This window comes from Carcharhinus amblyrhynchos, chromosome 9, assembly GCF_965287045.1.
Source record: "Carcharhinus amblyrhynchos chromosome 9, sCarAmb.v2.hapA, whole genome shotgun sequence".
Taxonomy (NCBI): Eukaryota; Metazoa; Chordata; class Chondrichthyes; order Carcharhiniformes; family Carcharhinidae; genus Carcharhinus; species Carcharhinus amblyrhynchos.
Genome location: NC_137332.1, coordinates 56,259,451 through 56,276,072, shown reverse-complemented (window position 1 = coordinate 56,276,072; position 16,622 = coordinate 56,259,451). Strand labels below are relative to the sequence as shown.

The 16,622-nt window shown below is 41.5% G+C and overlaps 1 protein-coding gene across 3 annotated transcripts in view; it reads right to left on the bottom strand.

Moving 5' to 3' along the window:
- The window catches only part of tprb (translocated promoter region b, nuclear basket protein), a 129,653-nt gene extending 113,235 nt beyond the window's left edge, over positions 1-16,418 (bottom strand). For all 3 annotated transcript variants that reach the window (XM_080195721.1, XM_080195722.1, XM_080195724.1), the window contains exons 1-5: positions 16,246-16,418; positions 12,111-12,215; positions 11,820-11,893; positions 3,283-3,379; positions 2,087-2,190 (exon numbers count right to left, since the gene is read on the bottom strand). In XM_080195721.1, the coding sequence (XP_080051847.1) occupies positions 2,087-2,190; positions 3,283-3,379; positions 11,820-11,893; positions 12,111-12,215; positions 16,246-16,399 (534 nt within the window). In that variant the 5' untranslated portion in view covers positions 16,400-16,418. The remainder of the gene's footprint in view (positions 1-2,086; positions 2,191-3,282; positions 3,380-11,819; positions 11,894-12,110; positions 12,216-16,245) is intronic.
- Positions 16,419-16,622: the final 204 nt, after the last annotated feature.

Here is a 16,622-nt window from a genome sequence, read left to right as displayed (position 1 = left end):
AATTTGTCATCCATCCAAAGGAAGCCCTCCATCACCCATTCCTTAATATTTACTCTAGCTGAACCAATTACAAAGATCTAACACAATAAAGACAAAGTTTTCCACTGCCTTCTCTGCCAATATCAGATACTGCCCATCAAGATGCCAATCCAACCATAGCATGACTTGTAAACTATTTGTTAAATTGAGTGGGCATCTGAACAAAATAACCCCAAATATGCTTTTAGCTTTGCAGAAGGAGAACTTGGTCACCAAGTTTCAGCTCATTCAAATAATTTGTAAAGTGGTTCTTATAGAAACCTTTCACTCGAAATAGAAGAATAAAAACCTTCTCTATTCCAACGCCTCTAAATAACTTGGACACCTGCCCTCCCAAGAAATCATTTCAAAATTGCAGCATTACAGTCAAAAACAGCCACTGTTGGCACCACCGTCAGGTTCCCAGCATCCTAAAGACCCCACAAATTCTAATATCCCTCCCTGCAACATGACACACAAAAAGTTCCCAAACGCAGAGCTTGGCCAAGTAATTACAAATCAGGTAAATCCCTCCAAGAACTAAAATTACACTCCATTATTTTTATTTTGTCCAAGAATCTATGCCATTATTGTCAGAAGCACATTTTACACTTTGCAGCCTCAGGTAACTCAATCTACAAAACTTCCAGAGCACAGGCTCGATGCACTCTGTTCCTTATCATCGGATACAGTGCAATGAACTTCTGTTATACTACGGATATACTAAAGTATATCCTTTAAATATGGAGACCAAAATGCCCCACGCTGCTCCAGGTGTGGGCTCACCAAAGCCCTGTCGAATTGTAGCAGGAATTATTTCTGTAATCCAGTTCCCTTGCAATAAAAGCCAAGATGCTATTTGCCTTCTGAATTACTTACTGTACTGTATCGGCATGCTAACTTTATGTTCCTCATATATGTGTACACCCAAATACCACTCAACATCAACCAGTTTCACACCCTTGAAAAAAAAAACTGCTTTTCTATGACCAAAGGGTGCAATCTTACACCACCTCACATTAAACTCTCATCTTGCTTTGCACTCAACCTCAACATACCTGACTGCAGCCTCCGTCACCTTCTCATAGCTCTAATTAGCTTTGTATCATTAGCAAAATTATACATTACTCTCCAGCTTTGTAAACAACAGAAGCTGGACCACTGCTCCTTGCAGAATTCCAAGTGTATCCCACTCTGCTTCCTCTCCATTAACCAATCCTTCACTTATGCTCAAATGGCTCAAGGATGCAGACAATCAGGTCCTGGGATCTGCCAGATTTTAAGGCCCAAACTTCCCCAAATTAATTGCCTCAAGTAACTCACTCTGAGTCCCTTGGTTACTCTCCATTTGTGTTTGCAGTTTTCATTTTCCACTGTGAAGGCAGAGAAAATTTGTTCAACATCTCTGCCATTTCCTCTACCCATAATTTCTACCACTCCTGCCTGTAAGCCAACATTTAGCTACAAGAGAAACAACAAGTGCTGGAAAATCTCAGCAGGTCTGACAGCATCTGTGGAGAAAGAATAGAACCAATGTTTCAAACCTGGCTGACCCTTCAGAGCTAAAGACAAAAAAAAGACAAGATTTACACTGCAAGGGTGAGGGGAATGTAATTGACAATGATGTCACTGACAATAAAATGGCAATGGAGTGAAGGTGGAGGCGAGAATTCATGCTCCGAGGTGGTTGAATTTAATGTTCAGTCCAGAAGACTGTAAAATGCCTAAATCAGAAGATGCGCTGCTCCTCCAATTTGTGTTTATTTAGCTACTGGTTTTTATATATCTCCGAAACATTTTACAATCTGCTTTTATATTCAATTGTTAGTTTACTCAACTAACCAGTGCTTAGCAAAAGCAGCCCAATCTAAAATACAATTCTGACTGCAGATCCAATGCCATGACTTAATAATTCATGCAAGACAATGACAAATAGAAAAAATGTGATTTTACACCTAGATTTCAAAATTAAAAGTTAGATATTTCTAAAAATCCAAAAACTGGCTCATTAAATCTTAATTTGAAGTTGAATCAAGCTCATACTGAGCAACTAAGGAAATGTACTCACCTTAATGGAGACTTCTGATACCTGAAGCTCATCAAGTTTTAACTGGAGATCTATCTTGGTTGAATTTGCTTCTACAAGCTTATCATTTAGTCGTTTCAAATCCTCTGAAGAAACAAATATTTAAGTTCACAGATCACAAGAAAATCCTCCAGAAAATCCTTTTACTTTAGCAAAAACATGCAAATTTCCAACTAGGTTCCATCTCCCTTCATTTTGATTGGAATGACAAGACATGACTCAACATCATCCCCACACTAACTAGGGAGAACAGGAGGACCAAAGATAGACATGAGCATTCAGATCCACAGCCGCATTAGTGCAATATTATGTTAAATCTTAATTTAACTATGTATTGCTTCTTGGCCTTTTGGCTAAGATGCAAATCAGATCAAGCCTTGGAAGAGGAGCGATGCCTATTCCAATCAGCTTGGATCATGTAGATCAAGCTCAAGACAGGAGGTGAAAGCCCTGTCTTGTCAGCTTGGATTGTCTCAATTTGTTGAGTCTCTGAATTGGACTTGATTTGATTGAATTGGAATAAAAACCAAAAAAAAATTGGTGGCAATTCTTTAACAATTGGATTAGCAAGTAGGCTTAGGTTTCCAAAGTCAAAAATTGCTATGCTCTAGTAATTTGGATATGGGTTAGCTGACATGAATGTTCGCTGCTGACATATCAACATGCATTTAGGTATTAATTTTAAAAAGTCATTGTACTAGATAATCAATGTCCCAATGTTAACATCCTTCACCTTGATATCAAACTAAAAGGAAACATTAAATCTATTTCGAAAATTGCAATTTATGTTTCTTGCAACCAGACAAGTCTGGTTTGTTTCTTGATTATGAAAATTACTCAAATTTTATACTATTTTAGTCAGTAATCCAATTTTATTTCATACGTTCCAACTCGCTAATGCACACTGGGGAAAAAGTAGTCTTAGGATGATGTGTACTGAAGGAGCTATTATAGATAAATCAACACATTTTCCTCCTGAAAGTGAGGGATTCTAGCTTCCTCTAAGTACACAAGTGTCAAGTCGGAAAAATTAGAGAGATTAATAATTAAACTGAAACTTGTAAATGCAGTTACGCTTTTCATAAAAAAATTTAACATTGATAACATTAAAGCCACAAATATATATCAGATCCTCGCAAAAATATTTATTCTTTGTCACAAAGGTAAACCAAACTTACCATTTAGGTTTTCAACTTCCTGTGACCGACGTTCAAGTGTTCTCACCAATTCTCGCTTTTCATTATCCAATTCATCTTTTGTGCGTGAAAGTTGGTTCTGTTTTTAAATTTAAGATGAAAGTAGTCAGCATTGCATTTCCCTCCTCCATCTTTTCTAAATTTAACATTCTTGTTGTTACAATTGACCAAAATTTGAACCGGATCAGTTTTACAAATACTGTGCCCATAAGAACAGGTCAGAAGTTTGGAATTCTGTGGCAGCTAACGCTGTCCCGAGTCCTTTGCATCTGTCCACCAACTACAAGTGTGGTGTAATATTTCCTGCTTAACTCTACGAGTGCAGATACGACAATGCTCCCATTCAAAAAAAAATTTGCCTGCTTAACCAATGGCAAGATGTATACCATGTTAGTGGTACAGTGGTTAGCACTACAGCCTCACACCATCAAGGACCCAGGTTCGATTCCCGGACTGCATCACTGTCATTGTGACGTCTGCACGTTCTCCTCATGTTTGTGTGGGTTTCCTCTGGGTGCTCTGGTTTCCTCCCACAGTCTGAAAGATGTGCTGGTTGGGCACATTGAGGGAGAATTTATTATGGCCAGTGTACCCGAACAGGCGCTAGAGTGTAGAAACTCGGGGGTTTTCACAGAAGCTTCATTGCAGTGTTAACCTCAGCCTATTTGTGCCATTAATTAATAAACCTAAACCTTATCTATAAGATGCACTGCAGCAACTTACCAAGGCTCTGCCATCAGCAGCATTATCCAAATTCCTGACTTCAACCATCCAGATAGATATGGGCAGCAAATGTACGGGAACACCCACTACCTGCAAGTTCCCCACCAAGCCACACACTTGACTTGGAATATATTACCATTCTTTTACTGTTGCTAGGTCAAAATTCTGCAGCTCCCTAACAGCACTGTGGGTGTATCTACACCATTTAAGACTAGCAGCAGCTCAAGGAGATAGCTTCCCACCATGTTCAAGCACAATTAGAGTTAGCAACAAATACTGAACTTGCCAATCATGCCCGTCCCATCAAAGAATGTGTACATTGCAACATTTAATTCTCAGTCTTGATTTTCTGCAGCCATGCTTCAGTAATATTCACTATATCCAGTTCCTCTCAATACATGATTGCCTCCAGCTCTGTTTTATTACAGACAGTTTAACAATTTTGATGATTTCCTCACGTTTTATCTTGGACTCAACTATTTGTCCCTAGCCACAAATATACTTCGTTCTTCAATTATTTTCATGTTTTGTTTACATTTTTGCTGCTTATGTTTCTTGTAGATCGCATATCTTTCGACCAATTTAAAAGCTTTGTCACTCCATTACCTTTTCCACGAGAGCACAGGTCCCATTGTAGTTCAGGTAGAGGGTTGGGGTAAGGTTAGGGCAGCTCTGTCATGCTCAAATACCGGTACAAATGTCCTATACAATACAACGTTCTTTCCCAACTAGCCCTTCAGCCATTTTTACATGTAGCTCCAGATTTTGGAATGCACCATGTGGAGACAGAATTCATCATGGCTTTCTGCAGAAGAAATCTGCAAGACTACAGGAAAAAGCAAGGCAGTGGAATCAACCAAGTTGCTGTTGCACTGACATGGGCCAAATGGCCCTTCCATGCTGTAAACATTCTATGATAAAATACATTCACTTCAGTCATTTGATCAGCACATGGTTTCTCCAAGATTAGACCTAGCTAAAGACAAATCCCTCTTGTTCTCCCAATATATTCTTCTTTCAAGACTACAAAACATTGTTCTCAAGTATTGATAGTGCATTCTTTACATCCAAACCGACAGAACAAATCTATGAGTCCACCAAAACTGAAATCACTCCAGTTATTATATTCAATCCCCAAAGACTTAAGGCAGTGATTATTGGTAGCAGGACCATAGGCTTGTTCTGCTATTTAGTCAGAACAACAGGACTGATTGCAATGTGTCAATTCAAACTGAGACCGGTTAATGCAAGTTTACAGTTTAATCATCTTAGTTTATTTTTCAGTATCACAGACCACATACTCAGAGGGTACCATGGATTTACTAATTGTTAAATTCATTCATAGCACATGGGCATCGCTGGATGGTCAGCATTTATTGCTCATCACTAGTTGATCTTGAAGTGGTGAGCTGCCTTCTTGAAACGCTGCAATCCACATGCTGTGCGTTGACTCACTGTGCTGTTAGAGAGGGAATTCCAATATATTTCCAAGTCAGGATGGTGAGCAGCTCGGAGAGAAGCTTGCAGGCAATGTCACCATGTATCTGCTGTCCTTGTCCTTCTAGACGGAAGTGATCATGGGTTTGGAAGGTGTTGTCGAAAGGATCTTTGCTGAATTTCTGCAGTGCATCTTGCAGATATTGCTAACTGAGCATCAGCCGATGTGATGTTAAGCATGAAGATTGCTTTTCTGTAAGGTGTCAAGCTGGAGTGTTGCTGAAGCTGCACCTATTTAGGCAAGTGAGGAGTATGCCATACCACTCATGACTTGTGCTTTGTAGATGGTGGCCAGGCTTCGGGGGAATCAGGTAGTATTTGTTATTTGCCACATTATTCCTAGCCTCTGACCTGCTCTAGTAGCCACTGTGTTTGTGGCGAGTCCAGTTAAGTTTCGAGTCAATGGTAACCCCAAGGATGTTGACAGTGAGGAATTCAGTGATGGTAAGGACATTGAATGTCATGAAGCAGTGGTTGGAGTGTCTCTTATTGGTAATATTCATTGCCTGGCATTTGTGTGGCACAAATGTTACTTACCACTTGTCAGCCCAAGCCTAGATACTGTCCAGATTTTGTTGCATCTGAACATGGACTGCTGAACACCTGATCAACATCCCCACTTCTGACCTTATGACGGCATTGAGGTTATCGAAGCAGCTGATGATGTTGGGGCCTCGGACAATATCTAGAGGGATACTTGAAGAGGTGCTCAGGAACTGAGATGACCGACCACCACCAACCAACCAACCGCCAAACTGCCTCCCCCCACCACTAACAGAAACATACACACAGACACACCTTCCTATATGCCAGGTTATGACTGCAATTAGCAGAGAGTTTGTCCCCATACTCATTGATTCCAATTTTGCTGAGGTTCGTTGATGACACACTTGGTCCATTGGAGCCTTGATGTCTATGGTTTTCACTCTCAGCTCACCTCTGTCATCCAGAGGATGTAATGAGATCAGGAGCTGAATGACCCTGGTGAAACCCAAACTGGGCATCAGTGAACAGGTGCTGCTTGATAGCACATTGAAGACCCCTTCCATCACTTTACTGATTACCAAGAATAGACTGATGGGGTGTTAAATGGCTAGGTTGGATTGGTCCTGCTTTCTGTGTACAGGAACTACCTAGGCAATTTTCCACATTGTCAGGTAGACATCAGTGTACTAACTGTACCGGAAGTGCTGGGCTAGTGGAGCAGCAAGTCCTGAATTACAAGTGTTTAGTACTATTATTGCTGGAAGGTTATCATGGCCCATTGCCTTCGCTGTATCCGGCGCCTCCAACCATTTCTTGATACCATGTGGAGTAAGGGGTATTAATATCTTGGGGGGAAAACTTACCAATGCAATTTGGGGGGGGTGGTGGCAGCGGCGGTGATGGGAACCTGAATTGTAGCTCCAACGTACAGGAGGATGAGAATAGGGAGGTCATGGATAAGGTTTCTAGGTTGCAGCAGTGTACTGGCAGGCAGGAGAGTGGTTTGAAGCGTGTATACTTTAATGTGAGGAACATAGGCAATAAGGTGGATGAACCTGCAGCCTGGATTGGTGCCCAGGACTTCGATGTTGTGGCCATTTCAGAGACATGGATAGAGTAGGGACAGGAATGGTTGTTGCAGGTTCTGGGGTTCAGCTGTTTCAGTCAGAGCACAGAAGGTAGTAGAAGAGGGGGAGGCGTGGCATTGTTAGTCAAGGACTCTATTACGGTGGCAGAAAGGATGTTTGATGTGGACCTGTCTATTGAGGTAGTATGGGCTGAGATCAGAAACAGGAAAGGAGAGGTCACCCTGCTGGGAGTTTTTTTTCCAAATAGGCCTCCAAGAAGTTCCAGAGATGTAGACGAAAGGATTGCAAAGATGATCCTGGATAGGAGCGAAAGTAACAGGGTAGTTGTTATGGGGGACTTTAACTGTACAAGTATCAATTGGAAAAGCCATGGTTCAAGGACGTTAGAGGGGTCAGTTTTTGTCCAATGGGTGCAGGAAGATTTCCTGACACAGTATGTAGATAGGCCAACAAGAGGTGAGGCTACGTTGGATTTGGTACTGGGTAATGAACCAGACCAGGTGTTAGACTTGGAAGTAGGTAAGCACTTTGGTGATAGTGACCACAATTCAGTTACGTTTACCTTAGTGATGGAAAGGGATAGGTATATACCGAAGGGCAGAAGGTAATAATGAGGCTATTAGGCGAGATTTAGGATAGATAGGTTGGAGTAGGAAACTGCAGGAGCTGAGAACAACTGAAACATGGAGCTTATTCAAGGAGCAGCTACTGCGAGTCCTTGATAAATAGGTCCCTGTCAGGAAGGCAGGAGTTGGTTGAGCGAGGGAACCGTGGTGTACTAAGGAAGTTGAATCTCTGGTGAAGAGGAAGGAGGCTTACATAAAGATGAGACGTGAAGGCTCAGTTAGGGCACTGGAGAGTTACAAATTAGCCAGGAAGCAGCCAAAGAGAGAGTTAAGAAGAGCTAGAAGAGGACATGAGAAGAATTTGGCAGACAGGATCAAGGAGAACCCTAAAGCTTTCTACAGGTATGTCAAGAATATAAGATTGGTTAGGGCAAGATTAGGGCCAGTCAGAGACAGTCGTGGGAAGTTGTGCGTGAAGCCTGAAGCGATAGGAGAGGCACTAAATGAACATTTTTCGTCAGTATTCAACGCAGGAAAAAGTCAATGTAGTCGAGGAGAATACTGAAATACAGGCTTTTAGACTTGATGGGATTGAGGTACACAAGGAGGAGGTGTTAGCAATTCTTGAGAGTATGAAAATAGATAAGTCCCCTGGGCCGGATGGGATTTACCCTAGGATTCTCTGGGAGACTAGGGAGGAGATTGCAGAGCCTTTGGCTTTGATCTTCATGACATCATTGGCTACAGATATAGTGCCGGAAGACTGGAGGATAGCAAACGTCGTCCCCTTGTTCAAGGGGAGTAGAGACCATCCTGGGAATTATAGGCTTACTTCTGTTGTGAGCAAAGTTTTGGAAAGAATTATAAGGGATAGGATTTATAATCATCTAGTGAGAAATAAATTGATTAGGGATAGTCAACACAGTTTTGTGAAGGGTAGGTCGTGCCTCACAAACCTTATTGAGTTTTTTGAAAAGGTGACCAAAGAGGTGGATATGGGTAAGGCAGTTGACATGGTGTATATGGATTTTAGCAAAGCATTTGATAAGGTTCCCCATGGTAGGCTATTGCAGAAAATGTAGATGCATGGGATCGAGGGGGATTTAGCAGTTTGGATCAGGAATTGGCTAGCTGATAGAAGACAGAGGGTGGTGGTTGATGGGAAATATTCAACCTGGAGTTCAGTTACAAGTGGTGTACCTCAGGGATCTGTTTTGGGGCCACTGCTGTTTGTCATTTCTATAAATGACCTAGATGAGGGTGTAGAAGGATGGGTCAGTAAATTTGCTGACGACACCGAAGTCGGAGGAGTTGTAGACAGTGAGGATGGATGTTACAGTTTGCAGAGGGACATAGATAAACTGCAGAGCTGGGCTGAGAGGTGGCAAATGGAGTTTAATGCGGAGAAGTGTGAGGTGATTCACTTTGGTAAGAGTAACAGGAATACAGAATATAGGGCTAATGGAAGGACTCTTGGTAGTGTCAACAAGCAGAGGTGTCTCGGTGTACATGTGCATAGATCCCTGAAGGTTGGCACCCACGTTGATAAGGTCGTTAAGAAGGCGTACGGTGTGTTAGCTTTTATTGGTAGAGGGGCTGAATTTCAGAGCCGTGAGGTCGTGTTGCAACTGTATAAAACTCTGGTGCGGCCGCACTTGAAGTATCACATACAGTTCTGGTCGCCGCATTATAAGAAAGATGTGGAAGCACTGGAAAGGGTGCAGAGGAGGTTTACCAGGATGTTGCCTGGTATGGTGGGAAGGTCTTATGAGGAAAGGCTGAGGGACTTGAGGTTATTTTCGTTAGAGAGAAGGTTAAGAGGTGATCTAATTGAGGTATACTGATGATCAGAGGGTTAGATAGGGTGGACACTAAGAGCCTTTTTCCTCGGATGGAGACGGCTAACACGAGGGGACATAGCTCTAAATTAAGGGGTGGTAATTATAGGACGGATGTCAGAGGTAGGTTCTTTACTCAGAGGGTAGTAAGGGCGTGGAATGTCCTGCCTGCAGCAGTTGTGGACTCGCCAACTTTAAGGGCGTTCAAATGGTCAGTGGATAGGCATATGGATAACACTGGAATAGTTTAGGTTAGAGGGTCAATAGATTGTTGCACCAACCAGTGGAACCATCGAGGGCCGAAGGGCCTGTACTGCGCTGTAATGTTCTATGCTCTATGAATCAATTAGCTGAAGATTGGCATCTGAGATGCTGGAGATCACTGGAGGTGGCAGAGATGGGACATTCCACTTAGTACCTCTGGCTGAAGATGTGTGAATACTTCAGTCTTGTCTTTTGCACCAATGTGCTGTGCTCTTCCATTTCCAAGGAAAGGGATATTTGTGAAGCTCCTCCACTGAGTTGTTTAATTGTCCACCACCATTCACGACTGCATGTGGCAAGGCTGCAGAGCTTGAGTCTGATCTTTAGACTGAGCTAAGTCATCACACATCCTATCACTTGCTGTTTGGCATGCAAGTAGTCCTGTTTGTTAGCTTCATCAGAGTGACAGTGCATATTTAGGTACGCCTGGTGCTGCTCCTGGTATATCCTCTCCATTGAACCAGGGTTGATCACCTGGCTTGATGGTAATGGTTGGGTCAGGGACATGTCAGGTCATGAGGATGCAGATTGTGTTGGAGTAGTTCTGCTGCTGTTAATGGCCCACAGTGCCTCATGTATGACCAGTCTTTAGTTGCTCGATCTATTCAAAGTCTGCCCCATTTAGCACAGTGATAGCGCCACACAACACAATGGTTGTTATTCTCCACGTGAAGACAGAGCTTTCATCTCCACAAGGACTGTAGTGGTCACTCTTACCGACATTGTCGTGGACAGCTGCACCTGCAACTGGCAGATTGCCAGGGATGAGGTCAAGTATGTTTTTCCCTCTTGCTGGTTCAATCATCACCCAGTCTTGTAGTTATAATCTTTAGGAGCTAACCAGTTCAATGGTGCAGCTGCCAAGCAACTCTTGGTACTGAACACTGAAATCGCCCACCCAGAGTACATTTTGCACCCATGCCACCATCAGTCCTTCCTCCAAGTGTTGTTCAACATGAAGGAATAATGATTCGGCCGCCGAAGGAGGATGGTACGTGGTAACCAGTAAGAGGTTTTCTTGCGCATGTTCAACCTGAAGCCATGAGACTTCATGGAGACCACAGTCAATGGTGAGAACTCCCAACTGTATATCACAGTGCCGCCACCTCTGCAAGGTCTGCCCTGCCAGTGGGACGGACATATCCAGGGATGGTAATCGCGGTGTTGAGGGACATCATCTGTAAGCTATAATTCACGAGAAAGACTAAATCAGGGTGGACTAATCCGAGACACAGCACTCTCAATTTTGGCACTAGCCTTCAGATGTTATTAACAAGGACTTTGCATGGTTGACAGGTCTGATGGTTTTGCTGTTGACTTTTCTGGTGCCAGGTCAATGCCAAGTGTTCCGCCCAGTTTCATTCATTTTTATTGACTTTGTAGCGATTGATACAACTGGTTTGCTAGGCCATTTCAGAGGGCAGTTGAGTCAACCACACTACTGTGACTCTGGAGTCACATGTAGGCCAGACCAGGTAAGGATGGCAGATTTCCTTCCCTGAAGGAAATTAGTGAACCAGATGGGTTTTCTGACAAATGACAATGATTTCATGATCATCAGTAGACTCTCAAAAACAAGAGTCAAAGTCTTGAAAAGTATAGGTCCAATATTACTGTTCATGCTGCCCTTTATTACAAGTAGATGCACAAACATTCTTAACTGCAATTTTTTGGAGAGTGTAAAATATGTCCTGCTATCCGTTTGAGGAAATAAATTCAGAAATTCTTTCTGCTCGTGTTACAGAAACTTTTTTTTGTTAAAGGCAAACCCAACTCAGGTCAAAACTAGCCAGCCCCACCTGGAATTGTACAAGAACAAAAAAAAACAAGAAAAATGGAGCTCAGATTAGCTTTTTGAAACACGAATAACAAATTGCCTGTAAATACGTTACTGCCTTAATTCAAAGCTTGTTTTCAAAAATTTTAATGAGGAAACTATTTTGAAACCATCTTCACTATGTTTCTCATTCAAACAAGGCACTATCCAAAGCATTAAGAAAAGTTAAAAAGGTAAATTCCAGAAGAAGGGGAGGATAGTTCTTGTACATATTGCATACCTCAACACTGGTCAGTTTTTCCTTAGCAGATCTTAGTTCCTCATTTTTTGCCTTAACTTCCTTCAATTGTTCATCTATAATAGGGAATAAAAGTATCATGAGGGGTCTTTAAATAATGGCAAAAAATTCTACATCTCTTGCTCAGTTAAGTGGCAATTAACTTGATAACACTGACTTCAAAACCTTACCACAAACATGATACGGTACTTGTTCACCACACTGCTGGCAAAACTAATCCCCTGAAGATTTGAGTTGTCAATTTACAAACTTAATATATGCATTAATACTTACTCAGTGCAGAAAGTTCCTCACGCAGTCTTTGACATTCTCGCATCTCTGACACTAATTTTTCTTGTCCCTGGGAAAGTCGTTTTTCCACTTCAAAGTACTGTTGCTCTGAAATAAAAAACATAACTGTACTTTTTCTGCAACTGTTGAAGTCTATAGTCAACATATATTTTGGTTCGAACAAGTGATTTGGTGAGGTGCAAGAATGTTGTATTTTTTCATTGCATGTGACATTTATCACCCATGTACCATATTTTTCGATGGAAAATTCCAAGCAAAAAACTTTAAGGAAATCCAAGCAATGAAACACAACAAATTGTGTCCTAAAAATGATCGAAGACAAATAAAAGTTCACAGCTGAAAACTATTAAGACATCTACTAAAATAACTTTGATCAAGTCTAATTCTGAGGCAGAATAGTGAAAAGAAATTCAAACATACAAAATAAAGACAGCAAGCAAAACAAATTAAATTCCAGCAGCAATTACTTTCATCTTTTAAAACTGAATGCTCAGTTATGCTCAAGTTTTAAAACAAAATATGGAAAGTACTTGCTGCTGGATTCTAATTTCTCTCCTTTTTTGTAAGCTGCTGAATACTGTTTCACTATATCCGACTACCTCAAGCACTTCAGAGGTCAGCTAACAATCAAGTATAATGGTATACTTGGAATCACGTTCGTGAGATTGAATAAGTATGGCATACTGTTTTGCCTAACATGAACATTAGCCAGTTGAAAGTTTACAATGATCCACCAGCTTCGTGCCTACTTTTCTAAATCAGATTTTTATGTAGATTTATGGTTTTAAATCTAGATTTAAATTCATAAAACCTAAATGACAGTAACTGAATATTCATTCTCTGCATTATGAATCCAGTATCCAACAACTGCACTAACACCCATCAAGTATTACACTCATTGGCTCTTCTTTTGGGTCAAGTATTTGATAACGTATGATCCAGGATTACGGACAGCACAATATAACACCAAGTCATTACGTGCTGCATCTGCAAATAATAACTTTGCAAGCAACTACAGTAGCTGTAACAGCCAATTTATGAAGAGTTGTCCACCACAAACACCAACAAGATCATTCAGCTGCTCATTTATTTTGATGTTGTTAGTCCAACGAACGCTGGCCTGACACACAGCACTTCCCACTGTTCAAAAATGTACCACTTTAGCCATAATATAATCACTCTGGCAGACAAATATTTATGAAAAATGGATGAAATATTTTGATCATAGCCAGACAGCATTACCTCACTTCAGCCAAGATGCATCAACCTCAATTGTTTGCTCATATCTGATAAGGGTGCTTGAATTTTTAACAGGCTCACCTGAGTCAGACAGTTGATCCAAGTTTATACTTGTAAAGGTTGGGAATAAATATTAGATTACATTAAAATTTTGATTTTAAAACAAATGCACAGGTGAATCAAATTAACATTTTTGCATTTGATCTGGACATATATTTCATGTCGCATAGATTTCTAAAATGATATTGTGTTATTAAAAGAATTCTTAATAAGTCTAATGACTACACCATTAACCATTGTTTGAAAGTATCCAAATTTGCATTTATATTCTATGGTGTCAAACCAAGAAATACAAAATGAATCTCAATTTGTTTGAATCATTCTTTTTGTTAATAATAATCAAGCTATTTATACTACTTCATACAGTCCTGTCCATTCACTCTATTCCATTGAAATGTGACTAATGCTTGTACACAAATGTGAAATAAATGAACCAAGGAAACTGGAAAGGATAACATGTTAATCTATTTTGTAGATTAAACTGCATGAACAACAAATTTCTTATATTGTAGAGATGGGATGATGTGCCACCTCCAACTCGAGTCATAATAAAGATATTAGCTGGCTAAAAACTGCCCAAAGCCATTAAAAACTTTGCTTGGCAACCCGAACATCAGGAGCCAGATAACCACCTTAACCAACATTGTTGTCAACTTCCACACCAAGATTCTGCGTTTCAATTTACATTCTCAGGAAGTGCAAGAACATTAGATCAAAAGAGAAAATAGTGTGAAAGTTCATCCAACAGTTCCACCCCCTATAAATCTGCCCCTCCTGTCTGACATATGTGGCAGTTGCCTGAAAGGGGGCAGGAGGCTGGAAGGAGAGCTGGAATGCAAGGTGGAAAATTTGAGGTGAATGGGATGAAACAAAATAAATGGAAATGGAGTGGAGGAGACAGAGTTCGTCCTCTGAAGTTGTTGGACTCAATATTCAGTCCAGAAGGCTGTAAAGTGCCCAGTCAGAAGATGATGTTCCTTCAGTTTACGTTGGGGTTCACTAGATCATTGAACAATCCTTGCTCAAACGTGGTGTTCCACCCACTGTGTCCACACAGGGCTCTCAACCACATCTAACCCACCTCCTGGGTCCATCTGCTCTCACCCTCCCTCCCAGAACCAGGATAGGATGCCCCTTGTCCTCAGTTTTCACCCCGCCAGTCTCAGCATTCCAACGATCATCCTCCATTTCTTCCAACTCCGGCATGACGCCACTACTCAATAAATCTTCCCCTCAGCTCCATCAGCGTTTCACAGGGACCATTCTTTCCAGGACACCCTGGTCCATTTCTTTATCACACCCGACACCACAACCCCAGCCCACAGCACCATATTGTACAATTGTAAGGTGTAACATCTGCCCTTTATCTCATCCCTGTTCACTAGGTCCTAAAGACCCCTTTCAGGGAAAGCAGTGTTTCATATGCATCTCCTTTAACCTGGTGTATTGCATTTGCTGCTCCCAATGAGGTTAACTCTACATTGGAGATATCAAACGCAGACTGGGTGATCACCTTGCTGAACACCTTCGGTCCGTTCACAAGGAGGACACTAATCTTCCTGTTGCTTGCCACTTCTTCACACTTCCCTGCTCTCCTGTCCACACGTCTGCCCTCGGCCTTTTGCAATAGTCGAACCAATCCCGAAATAAACTTGAGGAAACAAACTGGGTACTTTACAGCTTTCTGGACTGAATATTGAGTTCAACAACTTCAGAGCATGAACTCCCTCCTCCACCTCATTTGTTTTTATTTCATCCTACTCGCCCCCACTTTTCCACTTCAGCTCATTTTTGCCCTCCCACCCCACCACTTAGTTCTGCCATTCTCACATTCTGATCACTTAATGGACACTTTTAGCACTTTCTCAGCCTTCTGCATCCTCATTTACATTCCTTTTGTCCCAATCCAACTTGCACCTTCATTAGTATAAATCTCGACATTCTCTATGCTCTCAGCTCTGATAAAGGGACATCTATACTCAAAACATTGGCTGTATTAAAAAAAAGCTCTATTCTCTACCCACAGATGCTGTCACACCTGCTCTGATCTTGCAGCATTTTGTGTTTTTGAATGAAGTAGCAAAGTTCAGGGAGAGAATCATACACGTGGTGTATGTACATGATATCAAAGGTAGAGCATAGCATGACAACAGTAAAATAATTGAACAAAAGATGGATTCAGGAAGCAAGTGCTGTGCAAATTGCACAGAAAAAGTGGCACTGGAGCAAGTTGACATCTCACAAGTTGTTCCCAACATTCCATCTTTTACTCCCATTCTATGCTCTTAAAATTAAACTCTTCTAATCAAACGTTTATCATATATTAAGCTGATTTTTCTCTCTACCTTATCTGTATTTGCAATACTACATTCTGCGGCCTATCGTTTCCTTCTCTGTGTTTTGAAAAGTATCTTTTGTTTGGATAGCATACGACAAAGATTGTTTTCCACTGCATTCCAATAAGTGACAATAATAAATCATTTTTTAAAAAATTCGCCAAGGAAAAAGGAACAATTTTGAAATTGTAGGTTACGGAGCTAGGGAGATTGATAAAAACATGAGTGGATGCACATTTTAGCTAAGATAATACAGTCGTGACAAAACCTAAACGAATTCATAATGGAAACTAAAATGCAAGCCTTAAAACAAAGTAACACTACTTCAAATTCCTGAGGTTGACCCTTATAAATAACAAAGTCCAAAAGTCCCAATACAGGTGAAGTGAAACAAATAGTCCTCATGCCAAGGAGCGGCCTAACTCCCGCTGGCTTCTTGCCGAGCCTGCCTGCATCCATCCATCCATCCATCCATCACTCACCACTGTCAATTTTAAAACGCTCATATTTGGCTTTAAGGGTAGTTAGATCCGCCTCTTTGTCGGTGATAAGCTTCTCAAGTTTGGAGACAGTAATTTTGGGGAGCTTGGCAAGTTCAGCACGATCGAGCAACTGCTGCAACGCAGCCGCCGCCATGTTACCGTCTGCGCCTGCCGCCTCCTGCCGCCCGCATACCTAACAAGGCGCTTGTGTGACGTCACCGTGAGGCAGGGCCCTCTGGGAGCTGTAGTCTCGATGGCGGCGCAGGACTGGGGTAAACACAGCACCAAGCCTCACAATGCCAGGTTAAAGTCTCACAATGCCAGGTTAAAGCCTCACAATACCACGTTAAAGTCTCACAATACCAGGTTAAAGTCTC